Here is a 19,795-nt window from a genome sequence, read left to right as displayed (position 1 = left end):
AGCTTGTGAGTCTTAAGTCTGGTTTAGACGGCAAGATTTAAGAATGTCGGCCGATTCTCCAAACCTCTGTGACCACAGAGCTGATAAAAGTCCAACAGGTTCGATCGGTTCGTGTGTCCAAGGCAGGAGGAGCAACACGAACCGATTCCAGTCAGAACATCCCGATTCCAGAGGATAATCCAGGAAAACCCCAACATAGCAGGAATTTAGAACAACCAAACACGGATGACGATGTAGAAACAATAGTGATAGTTTGTGGAGTCATTTTAAGAGATAAAAGACGTAACAAAAAGAAAAGGAGGTGGATGAAAGACGACGGAGCAGCCGCTCTATTTGCTGCTCTATGATTTGGAGGTGAATGTTTTTTCATAGTTAACATTTTTAACTGAATAAACATAATAATGACCTTTAGATTTAATAATAAACATTTCCACATATCATCTCCGGTATGTCAGCTGTTTGGATTCCCCTCTGCTCTGACGTCACCGCGCTTTCTGATTGGCTGCCGTCACATTCAGCAGGTTGTTCTCGTTCCCAGACAGGGTAAAACCCACAGGCTGCGATAAAAGGGCCAAGACAACCCAAATAGAATATTATTCAGGATTTAGTGGGAACACCAACACCCCCCTGCCCTTGACCGGTCCGCGGTAATAAAAGGTTGTGGACCACTGGTCTAAACGGTATGAGAGGAGAGAAAGTTTTCTATCCGCCTCACCCGATTCAGTCACATGACTCGCTCATGGTGGACGCCTGCAGCGTCATGGAAACGATTCTCTCTCTGATGGCTTCATAGCTTCATCGTTTCCATCTCTTCATTTTCTCCTCCTCTGGTGGAAAGTCCGCCTCCCGGCCTGGTTCAGCCTTTTCAACGTCCGACTCCCGCCTGACCTCGGTTTAACCTTCATTATTGTTCAGTTGACCTCTGACCCACAGGCTTTCATGCATCATTTTCTTGCTATGAAAACAAATAGGGGCTTTTATTTTGTAGTTTTTCTCCAGTGGTAGATCGTGACAACGTTGCTGCATGCAGGTCATGATCTGAAAGGCCTGTGGACTCAAGGACATCTGAGGTTTCACAATAAAATCACAGCTGAAAGACAAAGATGACTTCCTGGCTTCTTTCTGTTCCTGATTCAACTTTTCACCACAAGAGGGCGCTGCTGCTGCTGCTGCTTCAGCTGCTGCTGCTTCAGCTGCTGCTGCTGCTTCTGCTGCAGCTGCTGCTGCTGCTGCTGCAGGGAAATAATCTGCAGATTAAGACTTTTAAATTCAAACTGTTCAGTAGAGATCAGATCTTTTATCAAGCTCAGGACTCGGAGCAACAACAGAATCGATCTGGGAGAAAGAACCACGTGGATCTTCTGAGTGGGTCAAGTCACGTCTTCATAGCCATCAAAGATTTTTCCACATTAAATCTTACATCTTTGTGCCGATAGTCTGCGATTATTATTACTTTATTTTGGTAATAAAATATCTTAGCCTGACCTCAACATTGTATATTTTGTTTCTTATTGCCACTGACTTGTCCCTCCGTCAGCTCTGTCCTCGGTGTGTTGATCGGCTTCTTCTTCTTCTACCGGCTTCAACCGGCAGCCTGTTGAATATTTGGAGCAGTGCTGCCACCTGGTGGCCGGAGGCTTGTTTCTCAGCCAGGCGGGAATAAGAAAAGGGCAGAAAATGATCTGAGAGGCTTTAAGATGGAAACTAGAAGGATTTGAGAGAAAACAGAGAGATGGACCAAACAAGATGTTTTCATCTGATTCAGGAAATGCTGGAGCTCTAACATTCATCTTCTGAATCATTATTACTACTGGTGCTTTTAAATAAACAGACCTTTATTACAGAGACATGTGACCGCTCTTTGTCCAGAAGTGAACTAGTTTTGTGAAAGCATCAAACATCATGGTAAAGGTGTGAGATGAGATGGACGTCTTTGTCCTCTGTGTCTTTGTCTTGTCCTCGTCCTGCTGCTCTTTGTGTCAGAGCTAATCAGGATTAGCCTCCATCACAGATCATCTGCAGCTGCTCTCTGGGTTATTGATCATATTCGGCTCTGAGCAGCTCAGCTCCAGCCTGAACCCCAGAGACGACCTCTGACCTGTGTCCATCCCTGGCTCTCATCCAGACGTCCCGTCAGCATGGACGTTTGCGCGGCTGTCTCTGTGCCAGGACCGGGCCGTGTCATGGCTGTGTGTCATGGCGCTGTCCTGGTCCAGCTAATCCTGAGCTGATAATGGGATCTGCCGGCGCCTCCTGTCGCTCCAGCAGGAAGGCTCCATGGAAACAATCAGGCTGAGATGGGAACGTTTCTAGACCTGACCGTCTTCCTGCTCAGGTTGCTCCAGAGGGAAGATTAAAATGTTTTCATCCTCACCTGGAAACGAGCCACAGATTTACCTGAAGTTCTTCACCTGTTGCTCAACCTGAATCCTCCTTAATCATCTCTGACATCATCTCTCGCTTTCTCTCCTCCTCATCCTCCTTTCAAATGGCTGCCGGTTGGAAACTTACGCAGATTAGCAGCAAGAATTTGGTTTATTCAGCTTTTTATAGTAAAAGAAAACAGGTTAATTTTCATTTATTTGGAAATGTCACAATTTCAAACTAAATATTTAGCTTGCTGGCTAAACGTCTAGCATGATAAATATTTAGCTAGCACACTAGCTTGCTAACTAGATATTTAATACACAAAATAATTTAGCGTTCTAGCTAAATATTTAATTTGCAAACTAAATATTTTGTCATTAACCATGACATTAATCAATGCAGGAATAACACAGTGAAAATAAGAGTATGAAAGATGAACGTCCTTCTTATTTTCTCTGACAGGTTAAATAAACCAAAATATTGCTGCTAATGTTTTAGCATAACTTTACAGATTGTCCCTCTCGGAGCTCCGGTCGGCTACATGAATCCTCTGAAAGGATTAAATGCAGCCGCCTGCAACATTGTTTTGTTTTAATAGGGACATTTTACAGACGGTGACCTGATCGTCATGCCAACAGACCAGGAGAAAAACTCAAGCAGCTTTAGATGCAAACAGAAACACTTTTTGTGCTCAGAGTCACAGACTTCCCACATGGTTTAACTTTAAATATTTATTTATCCAGAAAAAGGAATAATATATTACAGTATGTCCTGGAAACGCCTGTTTGATTCTAAACTCTGCTGCGCCTGGAGCCTGAAGAAACGAAAGAGTCGCAGTTGGTTATAGAACAAAACTCAAAACAACAGGCTGAACAAAGAAACTTAAACATGAACATCTTGTTATTGTCCAATATGGTGCGACCGAGTTTTATTATTATTAATGACGCTTTTGCTTTTTCAAAGTGCATCGCCTCAGATCGACCTGCTGGGGGCGCCGTGAGCTCTGCTGCGGTTGTGGGTTTGAATCCCATCTGGGGCTTTCTGCATGGAGTTTGCCTGTTCGCCTGCGTGGGTTCTCTCTGGGTACTCCTCCTGCAGCCCAGACCAGGAATGATCTGTATTCTCACGTCTCCAACCAGTTGATCCCAGTTCAGGGCCCGTTTCCTCCCAGCTGTCTGTAGAAGCACTCAGCTCTCAGAAGTTGAAGGAGTTTTTCATTCAGAAAGGTTCAGATGGGTTCCTGGTAGTTTGTCAGGCCACTGTAGTTTGTCCATGTTGCTCCTCTGACGTTAATAATCTGAGGGATTGAGGCCTGACCTTCAGGTTAATCCTGTCAGCTCTCTCCAGGCTGAAGCAGAGGAAATCCCCGCAGATCTGCGCCGGCTGTGCCACTCTCTGGGTCTCTGCGCGTTCGGCATGCTCAGCCTCCCGTAGAGTCGCAGGTAAGACGGCCGCTGCAGTAAAAACCGTCCGCAGTTCAATCCCAGAATTCAGTTCTCTGAGGGACGAAGCGTCGCTAACAGCTGCTGAGGAGAGGCCTGGTTCTGGTCCGCTTTGGTTCTGGTCCGCTTTGGGTCCAGCTTGGTTCTGTTCTGGTTCTGGTCCAGATTGAGTATGGTCCAGTTTGAATTTTGTTCCGGTTCGGTTTGGTTCAGGTTTGGTTCTCAACCGTTATTTTTCTGGTCCCATTTGGGCCGGGTTTGGTTCAGTTTGGGTCTAGTGTTGGTCCGGTTTGGGTCCGGTGTGGGTCTGCGTTGAACAGTGGGATTGTCTCCCCCCTGTGGAGTTTCCTGGTAGTGCAGCTTTGGCGCCGCCTGCCGGCCGCTCTGACGTTTCTGCCCCACAAGTTAAAAATATGAAAATTGTCGCGTCATTTTTCTGGATGTGTCGCTAAACATAAAAACTACGTTCTTCATTCAAACCTTCAGGGCTCTGCTACACAGGTGACGAGTGTGCTTTAACTAGGACACTGCAAAGATCACTTTGTGTTCAGTTTGTGATCATGGTGTTTGGTGGCATTGGGTCCATATTGATCTAAGATGGCATTTAATGGCCAATAGGTCAAGGAAATATTAAAATGTAAAATAATAAAAAATGTTTGCATAAATATAAAAGAATTCAGGTTAATAAAAACATTAAGTCACCAAGATATTTATCATAATGTCTATTTTTAAATGTTTTAACAAACTGCGTAAAGATATTTACTGGTTTGATCTCCACCTTTCATTCATTCATTCATTCATTCATTCATTCACACTATGCTCAATACTAGAACCAGTACAGCGACCAGTAGAACCAGTAGAACCAGTAGAACCAGTAGAACCAGTATCCCTGCTGACTGGTGCGTCTGCCTGCAGGATGTTTTCCTGGGTGGTGAAGGTCGTTCCTCATCCTGCTGAAGCTCCGGCTGCTGCTGTAAGACAACACTCACTGTGCAAAAGTTTTAAACCAGGCCTGGCTGTTTCTCCGGACTGGTTCTGGTTCTGCTGGAGCTCCAGTAGAACCAGAACCAGTCTGCTCCAGGACTGGTTCTGGAATGATTTGGATGTTTCTCAGGATTCCTGAAGGTCTCTTCTGAACTTTTCTCCTGTTCTGTCCTCATGTTGGCGCCGTTAGATAGCGATGCTACGCTGCTGGTGTTCGTACAGGAAGTAGATCGCCTCAGGCGGAAGGAGGGCAGAAATGAAACGACACAAACTAATAATGGTTTCAAAATGTTCAAGAAAAATGATTTTATTAAATTATACTAAAGAAATAAAACCTGAAAAGGGAATACCTTAAGTGAAAAAGCCAATTAGATTAATGCAAAACCTATAAATAACCAAAAATAAGCAAAAGCCAAAACAACCCAAACAAAAACCAATCAAGTCATTTAAACCAAACCGAGGAGAAAAGGGCAGAGACCTCCTGGAGGCATAGGGTTAGTTAGTTAGTTAGTTAGCTAGTTAGTTAGTGCTGGCCTGAGGATGAGTGAAGTCACCCCAGTCTGTGTCTCTCTCTGCTCCTGGAGGAGTCGGTGAAGAACGATGAAGGTGAGAAGCTCCACCTGCTGATGTAAGCTGTTCCCTGATTGGTAGAGAGCCGCATGTTTATCATCATTTGATGCTTTGCAGCCAAGAATGCTTCAGCGAAGAGCCCTGAGGAGGCCTCAGAGGACGGGTAAAGTATTCCTGCATGGCGTGAACTTCAGACACCTCAGAGGTTTGACCTCTGACCTGTGAGGAACTTCCTCTGCAGCCAGAGCAACGGGGGAGTGATGGGCTGGCTGTCCAACGGCTTCGTCAGCGCGCTGCCGCAGCCGCCGGGGTCGCCTCTGCTCAAGGGGTCCAATGCAGACTGCAGGGTCAGTACCAGAACCAGAACCTCTCCTGGTGCCTTCGCTGGAGTCTCTGTCACCTGGACATGGAGAGGTTCTGACCCGATCAGGGGATCCAAACTGATTTACATGTCTAAAAGCTGGAATCAGCTCCGTCTGTTTAAACTCGTTAGACATGATTCATGTCAGCAGATATTTTAACTTGATCTGTTTTCTGTTTTCCTGCTGTCCAGCCAGGAGACGATGGAGATCGGTATAAACTACTGAAAGTTCTAAACTCCTGACGGTTTGAGAGGTTAAACTCACGGCTGTGTCTCTGACAGGAGCGGCGTGATGGGCTGGGTCGCTCAGGGTCTGACCAAGGTTCTGCCTCAGCCGGATGACAAGTACCGAGAAGCGGCTGAGACCCAGAATGCCGCCGAGGAGCACACCGAGGTGAGGCTCCGCCCCCAGCCATGCTGGGTCTGGAGAGCCGGTTCGGACCCAGACTGGTTCGGTACCACCAAACATTTACAGATCAGTTTGATTTTCCTCTATTATCTTTGTTATTTTATCTTTTATCTCAATATCTTAATATTCTGGTGACAAGAAAACTAGTTTTTGACTCATTTTGTCATCCCGGATGTTTTTCTGTTCAACATAAATAATAAATGAGGTTCAAAACAATAAAAATATACAATCATTAATAAATATGAGTACATTTAAATGTATATAATACGATGCCATTTTTAAAGTTATCAATTCAAAATTGAACAATTATTTAGGCTAATTAAGAGAAAAAAGTTATGTAAATTTACATAGAAGAAAAAACAGCGGTTAATTTTTCAAAGCCAAATTTTCACCAAGCTAAAAGTTAAACCAGCTCAATATTTAGCTCCAATAAATATTTAGTTTTTGGTTAAATATGTAGATAGGAATCTAAATATTTAGCTTGGAACTAAATGTTCAGCTCTGATCTCGTTTATGGAGCTAAACCTTTAGATAAGTAGATTATGAAAATAAAAGCTGGATTTTGAGAACTCCTGCCGCTGAACGTCTCTGTTGCCTTTAAAACGGCTCTTCCTCTGCTTTAAGCGGAAATGTTCAAAAAAGAGGAAAAAACGACAATAGATCAGACATGAAGCGATTCGAAAGGAGTTTATAGAGGTTCGGAAGATACAGCTTTTATTTTGATAGTCCTCTTCCTGTTATGAGCACGTGAATTTGCATGTTAGCTAAATATTTAGCTCAGAGCTAACTACAACAATATATCTGGCTTGCTAACTAAATATTCAGCTTCATATTAAAAATTTGCTTAAAAATAATATTTCAGCTCGCTGAAATAAATCAAAACAACTGAAACTTAATGCTTGTTGTTGTTACAGGTGTTTGAGGCAGCGACTATGCCAGGTAGGCTTTCTAAACCCCGCCTCTTCCTGTTCAGTCAAACAGAATGATGTCGTTCCTCCACATGACTGGATGTTTTATAATCCAGATTATGACCCGCTTCCTCACATCCCGGTGGTGGAGGTGGTGTCGGAGGAGGAAGTGTCGGAAGTGGAGAGTTTGGCTGCTCAGTTCCACCCAAAGTGAGTACAGGTCACTACAGCCGGTGTTCTGGCTAAATCCAACACCTGCCTGATGCAACTGACCCAATCAGAAGCGATGGGTCTCCTGACCCCTGACCTCTGTCTGCAGCAGCAGGCGATAGAGTCACACACATGGACATAATATAAGAATAGACCCTCATGGCCGCTCTCGCCTATTGTCGCTGACGAGATTTAGGGCGGCCATCTTGGAGCGGGCGACCATCTTGGAGAGGTCCACCACTCCACTCAGTTATGTGTTTAGCAGCACAATGACGTATCAGAGCATTTAATCGATCATAACACGCTTTTTTGTTACTGGAAACCAAATTCAGACATCTATCAAAGCTACATTTATAAACAATTGTATTATTTAAGTATGTTTTTAGTTCAGCATATTTAAATATGCTTAGTGGCTATAACAGTAGAATAGGAATGGAATATTCTGATATTGATGAATGAAGAGCAGATTACAAAGCACACAGCCATTCATCATTTATTTAATAAATTATTTAGTAAGATCAATGCATATTTTTATAACTATACAAACACAAATAAATAATGATTAATACTGAATATTATATATTGGATACATGTTTATATATATGTATGTATATACACATATATAGATATATCTGTTTTCCAGCCGATGAGTTCTATCTTCAGAGATTCAGCAGCTGAGATTGAGTCTAAAATCTGATGAGCCCTCACATCAATAGTCCATCGATCAGAACAACAATATCCCTCAGTGCTGAGGCATCTTCTGCTGTTTTGATTGAGCAAAGTAGGAGGGACGACCTCTCCAAGATGGCCGCCGTATTTCCTGCGCCGGAGCAGCCAATGCGGGGTCTACTCTTATATAATGTCTATGGTCACACACAGCTGTTCTATCTTCTTCTGTCCTGCAGGGTGGTGAGCTGGATAAAGCAGATAGTCCCTCAGCCAGTGATTCTGCCCCCTGGTGGTGTACCTGTGGAAGCGCCACCAAAAGTCTCTCGCTCCTCTCTAGACAAAGGTAGAGCAGCTCCAGAGCTGCGCTGACGATGGTTTCCGACCTTTAATGCGACACTCTCTGTTTCTGCCTGCAGTGCTGTCGCCCCCGCCGGAGTCTCTCAGTGGGATTTCACTGGACACCGACAGCAGAGCTGGGTGGGTTTATTTTACGACTCAGCTTCCTGTGAACTCCTGGTGACCCCGCCCCAAAAACCACACAAGACCTCACGGACCTGCACTGACCATGTGGCGTGCCGGGAAGCTGTGCAGGAGCAACATGGCTTCCCAGCTGCTCCTGCAGCTCAGAGTCTGATCTGTTCGCTCTGAAGCAGCAAATAAACCAAACGCAGAAGAGAAAACCTGCCTCTGATCCCTAAGACTTCTGGGAAATATTCTGAGGGACCTGATGGTGCCTCCTCCCCCACCATTGTTAATGCACCAGATTTTATTTTGCTTACTACCCCAAACAGAGAAAATCATTATATTATGTTTAAAACTTTTCAATCTTATTTCTAGTTAAGTGATGGTTGAATTTCTCCTTTTGTTGTTTTGACGTGTTTCATGTTTTTATATGATTCTCTTTATTTCCTCTGAATGTTTATTCCAGTAGAAGATTTATTATCTTAATTTGAGAAATGCTACATGAGTCAGATTATTAGGAGCGCATAATCTGGCTATGCTAATAATCTGGCCAGTTGCCTCATTTTAGAGAGCGGCTGCAGAAAACAGAGCATCAGTGAATGGAAGCAGCTGGAAGTCTCACTTATGAACATATTTCTGAACAGCTTAGACTAAACATGGTGTCTCTTTGCAAAGTCAGAACAGAAACATGAGGTGAGAACTGAATGACTCCCGAAGCGTCGACCAGAGGAGGAATCAGGAGAGAGTCGAGCGATCGAAACATTTCATAAGCTAATCCTGTCTGCTTCCAGAGTGGTTGACTGGTTCGTGTCCGGCCTGGGTCTGAAGATGCCGCAGCTTGTCCTGCCGCCCAAAGACGAAGCTGAGGTTCTTCATCATCATCACCATCATTTCCTTCCTCACTCAGACCGTTCAGAGACTCACTCTGTGTTTGTTTCCTAATGCTGCGACAGGGAGCAGCTGAAGTGCTGCAAAAAGGTGAGTCCCAGTCCACCGGCTCTGCGCTAGTTCAGAAATCAGTCAGTCAGTAGTTTAGGAACCAGGCGGTCAGTAGACGGACCGATGCCAGGCGTTTCCTTAGTGTTAGCGGGCCGAGTGACTCGGTTTTCCACGCAGGGTGTGTAAAGCTGCACTTCCTGTCTGGGCCTCTCCTTCTTCTTCTTGAGTTTTAAAGGCGGACGGCCGGAGCCTAACTCAGTCCATCTTCTCCTTCTGTTTCAGGGGGGAAGGCGCTGCGAGCCCCTTGAACAGCAGGAGGAGACGGCTGGGGCGCTCCGACCAGCACATAGCACCAGCTCACATGCTGGCAGGGCTCTGCGCCCACTGGGAGCTCACTGGGAGCTTACTGGGATCTCCCAGTGAGCTCTCTAAGAGTTCACTGGGAGCTTTCAAAGAGTTCACTGGGAGTTCACTGGGAGCTCACTGGGAGCCCAGACTACTGAGGCAGCTGTTAGACTCTCCTTTCTGTCCTCGAGTTGAAGCTTGAACTGGAATACGTTTAGCACCAGATTTATTTTTGCTCGCAGTTGTTTGTATTTTAAATTTGCATATTTTCTGTTCAACAGAAAAATGTAGTAATTTACTGTTTATCTGAAATTATTGTAGATTTCTTGAACACATATATTAATTAGTAAATATGTCAATCTTGACATATTTTGAATTGTTGAATGGCAGCTACGATGTGTGATGAAGCAGAATGCATTTCTCTGTATTTGTACTTGATTTATTATAGATAAATGCATTAAAGTTTGAATTTTAAGGCGTAATCCTGGAGTCATTTGGTTCAGAGATGTAAGTTTGATGCCTTGTGAAGTGTGATAAACTTGCACAGACTCAGAGGTTCTGGCCGTGGATCAGGCTCAGCTGTATTTAGGATGTTCACTGCAGCAACTGGTTGACTTGTGGGAATAATTCATCGAGATCCAAATTGTCAGAATTTCAGTCCTGCTTTGAAATGAGCAGCAGCCATATTGGATTTTTATGCCACATTTTTAAAATACCAGCACATTACAAGTTTCTCCACACATTTATATACAGTTGCATTAAATACACATGATTGCAGAGGAAGACTGGCATTGGTCCATTATTTCAGTGAAATGACCTTTGACCTGTGGACCTTTGACCGGTCCTGGTTTGGAAGATCCAGAAACGATGCAGCAGGTTCACCAGCACCTTAACGTTGGTCCAGAACGAGAAAATCCGGTTCATAAAGTCACTGGCTGGTTATCAATGACTTTTATTAACAAAATGAGTAAAAAGACGATCAGGAACTTACAGCCGAAGATGAATTCAGCATCGACGTTCTTGATACTATGCATAGTTAGACAACTTCTCTCCAGAATGCAGGAATTTATCAACAAAATAACTCAGCCTTCAGTTATAACGTATTATAGAAAATTAACTTTTTGCATGTTTTTGTGCTTCTATCTGCGTCTCTACTGCTTTGGTCCAAACGCAAACAGAAAAACAAACTAAGCTGGTGACATTCAGCGGAACTCCTGAGTGAAAATGAAAGAATAATGAAAACTAACAAACTACCAACAGCAAAACTGGAAAAGACGAACAAATGAGGATAAAACATGATAAAATGGTGACTGATGTCAAAGTTCAGTGTGAAAGTTGAGAAACCAGGTTCATCCAACACACTGATCCCTGTGGGTCGCCTCCAGAGGTCAAAGGGCGAGGCGGGGTCACCTGGCCAGGTCGCAAGGACAACACAGAGAAAGACAGGATAAACAACCACACACACACACACACACACACACACACACGTTTGACATGTTCAACCAGTTGACAGGACAAGGCAGAAATGTTTTCAAAAGTAATATTTCATTAATGAACTTAGTGAATTAAAAGTCAAAAACCTGCTTCTAGCCAGACACAAAGCCTAACGTTGACCTCTGACTCCTCCTGCTGCAGCTTCCTCCAAACTGAAGCCCGACTTGGTTCTGGAGGACATGGAGTCGGACAACGAGGACCAGAACCGCCCCAAAGCTGCAGGATCCCAGGGCCCCATGGGCGACTCGGCCCAGCAGGGGAGAGGGAGGTCCGGCTCTGTGGAGGCTCTGGGGAACTGCGCCGCCCCGCAGGCCCCAGTGGCCCCGCAGGCTCCGCAGGCCCCGCAGGCCCCGGTTTCAGACAACGGCACAAAAACATCTCAGGAAGACGCAGAGACCCAGACGGGCCGCTGGACGCCGTTCATCGAAAGCATCAAGAAGGAGGCCGAAGGCGTGGCGCTGGCCTCCATGGAGGAACGGTGAGCCGGCACTGGTTCAGGAGGATTCCTCTGCAGCACACAGCATCCCTGTAATCCAGTGCATCTGCTGCAGCCTGCTGCAGGAGCGCATGGAGATGACCCGCCTGGCCGAAGAGGTGGCTCGGCAGACGGCAGAGATGGCGGTGAGGCAGATGGCCAGCGAGGGAACCTCCATCAAACTCTCCCTGGAGAGCCAGGAGCTGTTGGAGGAACCGGAGGCCGAGTGAGAACGTCTGCAGGATTTCATCTGGGACCAACATTATGAGGAGCCTGACTGACTGTTTTAACCTGACTGACTGTTTTCTGCTGCCAGATTGCCAGCAGCACCAGAAGAAGACAGCAAGCTGGAGCCAGGAGCTGATGCAGAGTGAGTATCAGCCTGTTTCTTAAACCTCTCCATCCTCTGTGCAGCTCCTTGTTCTGCATTTCCTGCGTCCAGAGGCTCTGGGAGGCGAGCACCGTGCTGAGGTTTTAAATTCTACCCAGTCACTAACGTTTGCCTGTGACTCATGTAATGCACCGGCTCGACGCTATGATGCTTACTTGAACTGTAAACCGTCCTCCACTGCAAAGAGAGCAGAGCTGAGCCCAACGAGGCAGCTGTTGATGTTGATGCAATATTTCTGAACGGTTTTGTTCCTCCGCTGCTAAAACTAAAACTCTTTCTGTTCACTGATTGGTCTGCTATCGGAGACAATCCAAGTGAATGGAAGAAAACCCAGACTGAGATTTTTATTTGAGTGGAATTGCACAGAAAAGCGATGGCCAGGATGGGATCTTCTAGATCAGAGTTTATCTTCTTCTGAACTTATATTTCATCAAGTTAGTTCGTCCTCCGTCTCATTATTCTGCTAGAAAATTGGAAAAATTTAGTCAAACTTAGAGTCAGATAGTTACACTTTTTCTACAGTCTATATAAATATCTAATGTCAACTTTAAATGGCCGTTTAAGAATATTTTGCTGTTAGTGATTGGTAAAGGTTTTCTCATTTACAGACGATTTCAAAATAAAACCCATTTCCTTTTGATAGTTTTTTATCTTAAAGTTTACCCAAATACTAGGACAAATGAATAAATAATAATAATATTAATACATTATGGTTACGTCACCGCCGCTCTGAAGCAGATTTCTCAGGAGGTCTCGCAGCAGATTGTGAAATCCCGCGAGCTTTGCTTCAGCAGCGTTACAACACCTCGCCATAGCAACCGTAGCTTCCCCTAGCAACCGTCCCCACGGTTGCCCCGGTAACGGCCGCTCCTGCAGCTGCCGTCTGATCAACAGCAGCGAACCGAGCAGGTTCTGACCCGCTCCTCGGTCCAGCTGGTGGTTCTGATGCTGGGGGACATTGGAGACGGGAATACTAACAGCTCGTCGGAGGAAGTGAGTACCGAGAACCGGCTCTAAAACGAGCGGTTCTTCCAGCCGGAACAAACCTAAACGGTTCCGACTGAAGCCATCTTTGGTTTTCATTATCGACAAAATACAATAGAGAATAAAATATAAGATCAAACTGACTGATGAGAACAAGAACTGGAATGAGGAAGAAAAACATCGAGGTCAACATGTCAGATATTTAAATTAAACTAAAGTCTTTGGTCGTTTCCAGCCTTGAATTAAAATGTTTTGAGTTTCCTAATGATCGATGGAATATAAAATAGAATCAAAAAGTTTCAATCAAAAATAAAATTATTATATTTTAGCTTCATTTTAATGCCACAATATTGTTTGAATAAGTTTCATTTCAGTCCCAAACCAGCAGAAAAGATGTGAAATAGTTTCTGTATCTGTTTTACAAAAAATCTGTCCAATTTATTCCTACATTCTGTTTGTTGGAAACATTCAAGGAATTATTTTGAAGTGAACTTCCTGGATCTTGTACTCGCTGCTCAAAGTGTTAATGGCAGAAAAAAGCTTACAGGAAAGCCATTTATCTGCTGTGACTAACTAGCCTTAGCATTCATGACAGGCTATGCTAGCTGCAGCGCAGCAGCGAGCTGCGGGAAGGTGGGGAAGACAGGGTGATTGACAGCGCTTAGACCCGCCTCCCGGCTCTGATTGGTTGTTTCTAGGTAGCGCTGAGAGAAGGCAGAGACTATCTGTCTCAACATGGAGACAGTTTCAACAAATATGTAGGAAAATATTTCTTAAAGTCACAGGCTGCAGCTTTAAAGGAGTTGGACGTTTGCTGTTTAAGAGAAAAGCTTCTAGTTTTCAGATTGTTTTGGATTCGAATAAACTAATTTATTGTCGGCTATAAAAACAGGATTTGGATTCGTTTGGTTCAAAAGACTTTGTCCAAATTTCATAAATTAAATCAAAGTAAAGTCAACTTTTCAGTAAAAACCTCTGGATAAACCAGATTCTACTTTTTATGAAAGCTTGGTTCTAAAAACATAAATACTTTATATTGTTTTTAATATTTTCAATTACAACAAAATCCTGTGTAATAATTTTAACCTGATTAAAAATAAAAAGTCTGCATCAACCTGAGGTCTGCATCAATTTTGAACTGCAGTTGGGACCCAAAAAAAATCAGTCCATGGACCACCAAGGGCCCCGGGCGCCGCACTTTGGACCCCCTGTGTGCCAGCGTGTCCAGCCATTCACTGAAACCTCAGTCTGCGGTTCTGTTCTGCAGAAAGGACGGGTCCGGGCTCCAGGACGAGCAGAAAGCCGAGGAACCGGCAGTCCAGGAAGCAGGTAGAGACACAGCTGAGGAGCAGCAGGAGGAACCAGAACCAGAATCAGAACCAGAACCAGAAAAGCAGGAAGTGTGTGCAGCAGCTGTGACGGAGCAGCCGCAGAAAGCAAACGATGCTCCGACTTCTAACACAGAAAAGGTAACGTGTTTTTTCTCCATGGTTTAGCTCATCTAACTGGGATCGTTCCTGGTTAACTGGGATCGTTCCCGGTTAACTGGGATCGTTCCCGGTTAACTGGGATTGTTCCTGGTTAACTGGGATCGTTCCCGGTTAACTGGGATCGTTCCTGGTTAACTGGGATCGTTCCTGGTTAACTGGGATCGTTCCCGGTTAACTGGGATCGATCCTGGGATCGTTCCTGGTTAACTGGGATCGATCCCGGTTAACTGGGATCGTTCCTGGTTAACTGGGATCGTTCCTGGTTAACTGGGATCGATCCTGGGATCGTTCCTGGTTAACTGGGATCGATCCCGGTTAACTGGGATCGTTCCTGGTTAACTGGGATCGATCCCGGTTAACTGGGATCGTTCCTGGTTAACCGGGATCGTTCCTGGTTTGATTCCAGACAATGTCTAATCTAGAACTGATGTTTTATTTGTTATTTCCACTTCCTGCCGGATCGTCTTGCTTCTTGCAGGATGAAGATGCTTCTGGAGACGGCTGTGGAGGTAAACGGCATTTTGCTACATAGATGATCAAGAGTAAAACCAGAACCAGAACCCAATGCTCTGCTCTGATTGGCTCTTCCTGTCTTCCTGTGCTCTGATTGGCTCTTCCTGTCTTCCTGTGCTCTGATTGGCTCTTCCTGTCTTCCTGTGCTCTGATTGGCTCTTCCTGTCTCCCTGTGCTCTGATTGGCTCTTCCTGTCTTCCTGTGCTCTGATTGGCTCTTCCTGTCTTCCTGTGCTCTGATTGGCTCTTCCTGTCTTCCTGTGCTCTGATTGGCTCTTCCTGTCTCCCTGTGCTCTGATTGGCTCTTCCTGTCTTCCTGTGCTCTGATTGGCTCTTCCTGTCTTCCTGTGCTCTGATTGGCTCTTCCTGTCTCCCTGTGCTCTGATTGGCTCTTCCTGTCTTCCTGTGCTCTGATTGGCTCTTCCTGTCTCTCTGCAGCGCCTGTCAGCTGTGATGCGTTTAAGAACTGTCTGATGCGTTTCCCGCCGACCTCTGAGTGCTTTGGCAACATCAACGCGTTCTTCAAGGAGAACGGCATCTCCCCCCCCCAGCTGCCCCGTCCCCCCACCCGGCTCTCTGACCTCACCAGCTACCTGCCCTCTCTGCCCCCGGAGCTGCGCCACGAGTTCTCCCACATCCGGCTGACCCGGGTCCCGCGGAGCCTCGCCCAGAGCCTCACCCAGCTGCTGCCCGGCGGGGCGGCGGGGGCCCCGGAGGCCGCGGGGGGCTCCGGCCTCTCCGGCCTGGCCCACAGCCTGTCCTCCGTCCCGGAGAAGCTGGCCCAGCTGCCCAGCAGAACCCAGCAGAGCTTCCTGAACATCCGGAACCGCCTCAACAGCCTCATGCCACAAGATGCCTAAGAACCAGAACCAGAGCAGGAAGCAGCCGGATTTAGAACTCACCCACTTCCTGCAGCACCCCCCGGGCCCCCGTCCTCATCTGCCCTCCCCCTGCCCTTCCCCCCCCACCCTGCCCAACGTGCCGTCCTACCCCCGCCTGCCGCCCATCGCCAGCCCGCCGCGCCCGCTCTCCGGCCTCGCTAACCCCGCCTTCTTCATCGAGGATGACTCAGGCGGACCTGCAGGTGAAGCCGCCTCAGGGGTCCAGGTGTAACTGCAGCAGGTTGGGGTTGGAGGTCGGCTCAGTTTCTGCTGAAACAAACTGAGGAGCAAAGCAGCAAACCAACTGAAAACCTTTCAAAATGTCAGAAACCACAGCAGGATGTCTAAACCGTCACATTTAAACTGGTCGAAAAATCATTTGGACTAATCAGAATATCATTAAAGATCCAAAACATGAACAGGGCTGCTGCCTTATTAGAAATAAAAACTATTTTTATGTCATCATTTGTTCTCTATTTTGTTGGCCAAGTTTTTACCATCCTTTACTTCCTTTCAGGGGCCAAACAAAATCATTTCAAGGGCCACGAATGGCCCTCGGGCCACAGTTTGGACACCCTGAAGTAGAAAAAAGTTTCAGATTTAATGTTTTTAGTTGTTCTGTGGAGACGCAGCAGAAGTTTGGCCTAAAGCAGCTCCAGGTCAGGATTAACGGGATTAAAAACCCGACCGGAACCGGGTCTGGGTCAGGTGCCGACTCTGTGTGGAACCAGAACCATGTTGGTCGGATCAGCCTGGATGACCCGGCAGAACCGGGTCTCTAAGCTGCAGCTGCACAAATCCTTCATGTGTTCATCAGGAAGACATGATGGAGGAGCACCTGAGTGACATCACTCATTCATTCATTCATTCATTCATTCATTCATTCATTCATTCATTCATTCAGACTAAAAAGTGAAACTTTATATCAGCAGACAGAAATAAATCTGTTAATTTTCAACAATATTTCAGTTTCACCTGAATGTCTCTGTGGTCCAACAGAGCCGAGCCTCAGCCTCTGGCCCGCAGTGAGCGTGGAGGATGTTGACCAGGAGGGAGGAGCAGCAGCAGGAGAAACAGGAGGAGCAGGAGCAGCAGCAGGAGGAGGAGGAACAGGAGCAGCAGGAGGAGGAGCAGGAGCAGCAGGAGGAACAGGAGCAGCAGGAGCAGCAGCAGCAGCAACAGCAGCAGGAGGAGGAGCAGGAGCAGCAGCAGCAGGAGCAGCAGGAGGAGCAGGCGGTGAGAGCAGCAGCCCGGCCCTGGACCCGAAGCTCAGCACCCTGACGGTCCCCGGGGCCCCAGCAGGAGGCCGCCAGAGGTGAGGCGCCTGCAGACGGATTTCCCCGGGTTTGACTCGTTAGTTTCTAGAAAGCTGCTCTTCCTCTTCTGGAGTTTAACAGAGGACTGTGGACTTGTTTCAGTTTTTCTGATCAGTTTCATCTGTTCTCTATGCAGCTGTGTTGATAAAACGATCTGCAGCTGAATCTGGATCTTCACTGAAACGTTGTTTTCTCTCCCCGCATGCTTGCGCTCCCAGTAGAGGAGATAAAGAGTAAGGAAGCTGCATGGGAGCTCGCTCTGTCCAGCCGTTAGGTTTACATCAATGATGCATAAATTCACAGAATCGGTGAACGAAGTGAAACGTTTTGATCCAAAAGAGATTAGTTTACTCTAGAAAACCACCTCCAGAGGATAAAAACAATGTGTGATTTTGGACAGAAACGTTTCACGCTGTTGCCTCCTGCACTGCCCCCTGCTGTCCGTCTTCTGGCTCTGCGGTTTTGTTCTGCATCTGATCTAATCTGGACGAAACGATGCGCACAAGCTGCGCTGCGCCGAGTTGATGCAGAACTGATGCTTGTTGCTGCGGCGACTTCTCTGTACGGCTTTCTGCTTCTTCCTCCTGTAAGCTCATCTTCATCATCATCAATAAAACCTGCATGGCACGCTGTGGATCCTCTCTGTGTCTGATGCATGATCTGCTTGGTGCATGGCTCTGAGCGATTACCTCCATGTTCTCTGACCTCACTCTGACCTCTGGTCCACTCTGACCTTTGACCCTTTCGTCCACAGCGGTGGGAGGAAGCGTCGGACCGTCTGGACCAAGTCGTAAGCCCAACAATCACGTCCTTTGCTGTTTGTATGTGAATGAAGTCATGAATTAATTTAGTTACTTCATCCTGGTTGGGATTCTGTTTCTCACTGAAGGTTTTCAGAAAATAAATCCTTTAAATTCAATTAATTCACAGAGGGAAGAAACTCCTACTAAGACAGCATTGCACTGTTCGCCCTCCAGGACCCTGTCAGTGTTGGAGCATGCAGCGACCTTTGACCTTTCACTAGGCAGTGCCTGGTTCCATCTTCAGCTCAGGGTTCGTCTGAGACGACGATGGAAGGAGGCAGATTTAATCTGTTGATGGTCCAGATTAACACTGAGGCTAATCTGTTATCAACGAAACAAGCAGCTTTTTCAATTTAAAAAACTTTTTTTTGCTGCTAAATTATTGATTATTTATAGTTTGTAATCTTCATGTTCATCATCAGATTGAAGCAAAGTTCATCTGTCCAGAGTTTCTCTGATCGTTCATGCTAACATTAGTGTTAGCTGCTACATGGTAGCATGGAGATGCTATTTTAGGCTAGCTTAGCTTCGGATATTCTAACTCCCTTTAGCACAACTTGAACAGAACAGCAGTCTTTTCCAGCAGGGGGCGACAGCAGCGGCTGCTGTTAGCTGATGTAGCTGCGCGACAGATTTATTGTCGTACTAGAAACACAATACAAAAGTTCAGTCAGGACTTCTGTATGTAAAAAAGATGTGATTACTTGTGTTGAAATCTGTAATGTGTTTATCTATGTAATGAATTAATCTAACGTAACGTGTTAAAGTCCCGGCTCTAATCCTGATGTTCTGGTTCTGCTGACACGTGACCCATGGAAGCATCACAGCACAGCTGTCAGCAGTTTATTACGGATTTTCCTTCCTTAACGTAATAATGTTGCCAATAGCAACAGGCTAATCTAAGGCTGTTCCACACGCTTACCTGAGCCGGGAGGTGAGGATCTGGACTCACCTGCTTTATCCTGAACGTCACCAGCAGAAACCTGCAGGCCCGGAGCGAAGATGATGATGATGAAGTCAGCATACCGGTCCGAGCCTGGCCCAGTGAGTCCAGTCTGCGCAGCGCCGACGGCATGTAAGAGCATTCAGCCGCCTGCACATTATCCAACTGTCCACCGTGCAGCAGAGGTTTGGCTGTCAATAACTAGAAATAATTGCTGAGAGCAGTTATCAATAAAACCAGTAATTTAAACTGACTGGGCTCCACCTGATAATCAATACCTTACAGTTGAGTCTCAGTTATTGTTTCTCAGCCTGACGAGGTTTAGGTTTTATAAAAATCTTCGAAGGCCTCAGCCCAGCACTTTGGCATCATGGATCAGGGCCGTCAAACTCATTTTCATTCTGAGTCACATTAAAAATCTGAATGTTCTTAAAGGGCCAGAATCTATTGATAAAACCTGCTAAATTATCAATAAACACGTTTGTTCCTCTTAAAATGAAACATCTTTTCACACTGATCAGTGCATCCAGGATTTTGTGATTGTTTTTGCAGTGTTAAGTTATATAATGTTAAATGTGACATTTCTTTAATTGCCCAATATTTCTGGTCAATTTTGAGACAAATCAGCAGTAAAGACAGAAAATGATGTGGGGCCTCTTGATTTTACATGAATTTATTGATGTAACTTGGAGTCTAGAGGGCCACATAAAAAGCTACGGCGGGCCAGATTTGGCCCCGGGGCCTCGAGTTTGATACGTGATATTGGAATAAACGCAGTTTATTTGTTAACCACAATAATTCAGTGAAATACTTTATTCAACAAACTTGTTAAGCTAGTGA

The 19,795-nt window shown here is 45.8% G+C and overlaps 1 protein-coding gene across 4 annotated transcripts in view; it reads left to right on the top strand.

Annotated features, from left to right (window-relative positions):
- Window positions 1-3,703: 3,703 nt before the first annotated feature.
- Window positions 3,704-19,795, top strand: part of LOC103466852 (uncharacterized) — a 33,945-nt gene continuing 17,853 nt past the window's right edge. Inside the window, exons 1-21 of one of the 4 annotated variants that reach the window (XM_081608458.1) lie at window positions 3,704-3,809; window positions 4,725-4,782; window positions 5,378-5,399; window positions 5,481-5,526; window positions 5,605-5,710; window positions 5,917-5,936; window positions 6,007-6,118; window positions 7,048-7,072; window positions 7,158-7,251; window positions 8,157-8,263; window positions 8,337-8,397; window positions 9,174-9,249; window positions 9,336-9,360; window positions 11,302-11,638; window positions 11,712-11,861; window positions 11,952-12,005; window positions 14,278-14,479; window positions 14,979-15,009; window positions 16,893-17,208; window positions 17,964-17,999; window positions 18,992-19,087. In XM_081608458.1, the coding sequence (XP_081464584.1) occupies window positions 4,726-4,782; window positions 5,378-5,399; window positions 5,481-5,526; window positions 5,605-5,710; window positions 5,917-5,936; window positions 6,007-6,118; window positions 7,048-7,072; window positions 7,158-7,251; window positions 8,157-8,263; window positions 8,337-8,397; window positions 9,174-9,249; window positions 9,336-9,360; window positions 11,302-11,638; window positions 11,712-11,861; window positions 11,952-12,005; window positions 14,278-14,479; window positions 14,979-15,009; window positions 16,893-17,208; window positions 17,964-17,999; window positions 18,992-19,087 (1,973 nt within the window). In that variant the 5' untranslated portion in view covers window positions 3,704-3,809; window position 4,725. Of the gene's footprint in view, window positions 3,810-4,724; window positions 4,783-5,377; window positions 5,400-5,480; window positions 5,527-5,604; window positions 5,711-5,916; window positions 5,937-6,006; window positions 6,119-7,047; window positions 7,073-7,157; window positions 7,252-8,156; window positions 8,264-8,336; window positions 8,398-9,173; window positions 9,250-9,335; window positions 9,361-11,301; window positions 11,639-11,711; window positions 11,862-11,951; window positions 12,006-14,277; window positions 14,480-14,978; window positions 15,010-16,892; window positions 17,209-17,963; window positions 18,000-18,988; window positions 19,088-19,795 lie in introns of all 4 variants that reach the window. The other 3 variants (XM_081608457.1, XM_081608460.1, XM_081608459.1) reach the window with 3 other exon arrangements.

Source organism: Poecilia reticulata, chromosome 6, assembly GCF_904066995.2.
Source record: "Poecilia reticulata chromosome 6, P_reticulata-male-v2, whole genome shotgun sequence".
Classification (NCBI taxonomy): Eukaryota; Metazoa; Chordata; class Actinopteri; order Cyprinodontiformes; family Poeciliidae; genus Poecilia; species Poecilia reticulata.
The sequence above is the reverse complement of the archived record's forward strand: the minus strand, read 5'-3'. Positions and strand labels throughout refer to the sequence as shown.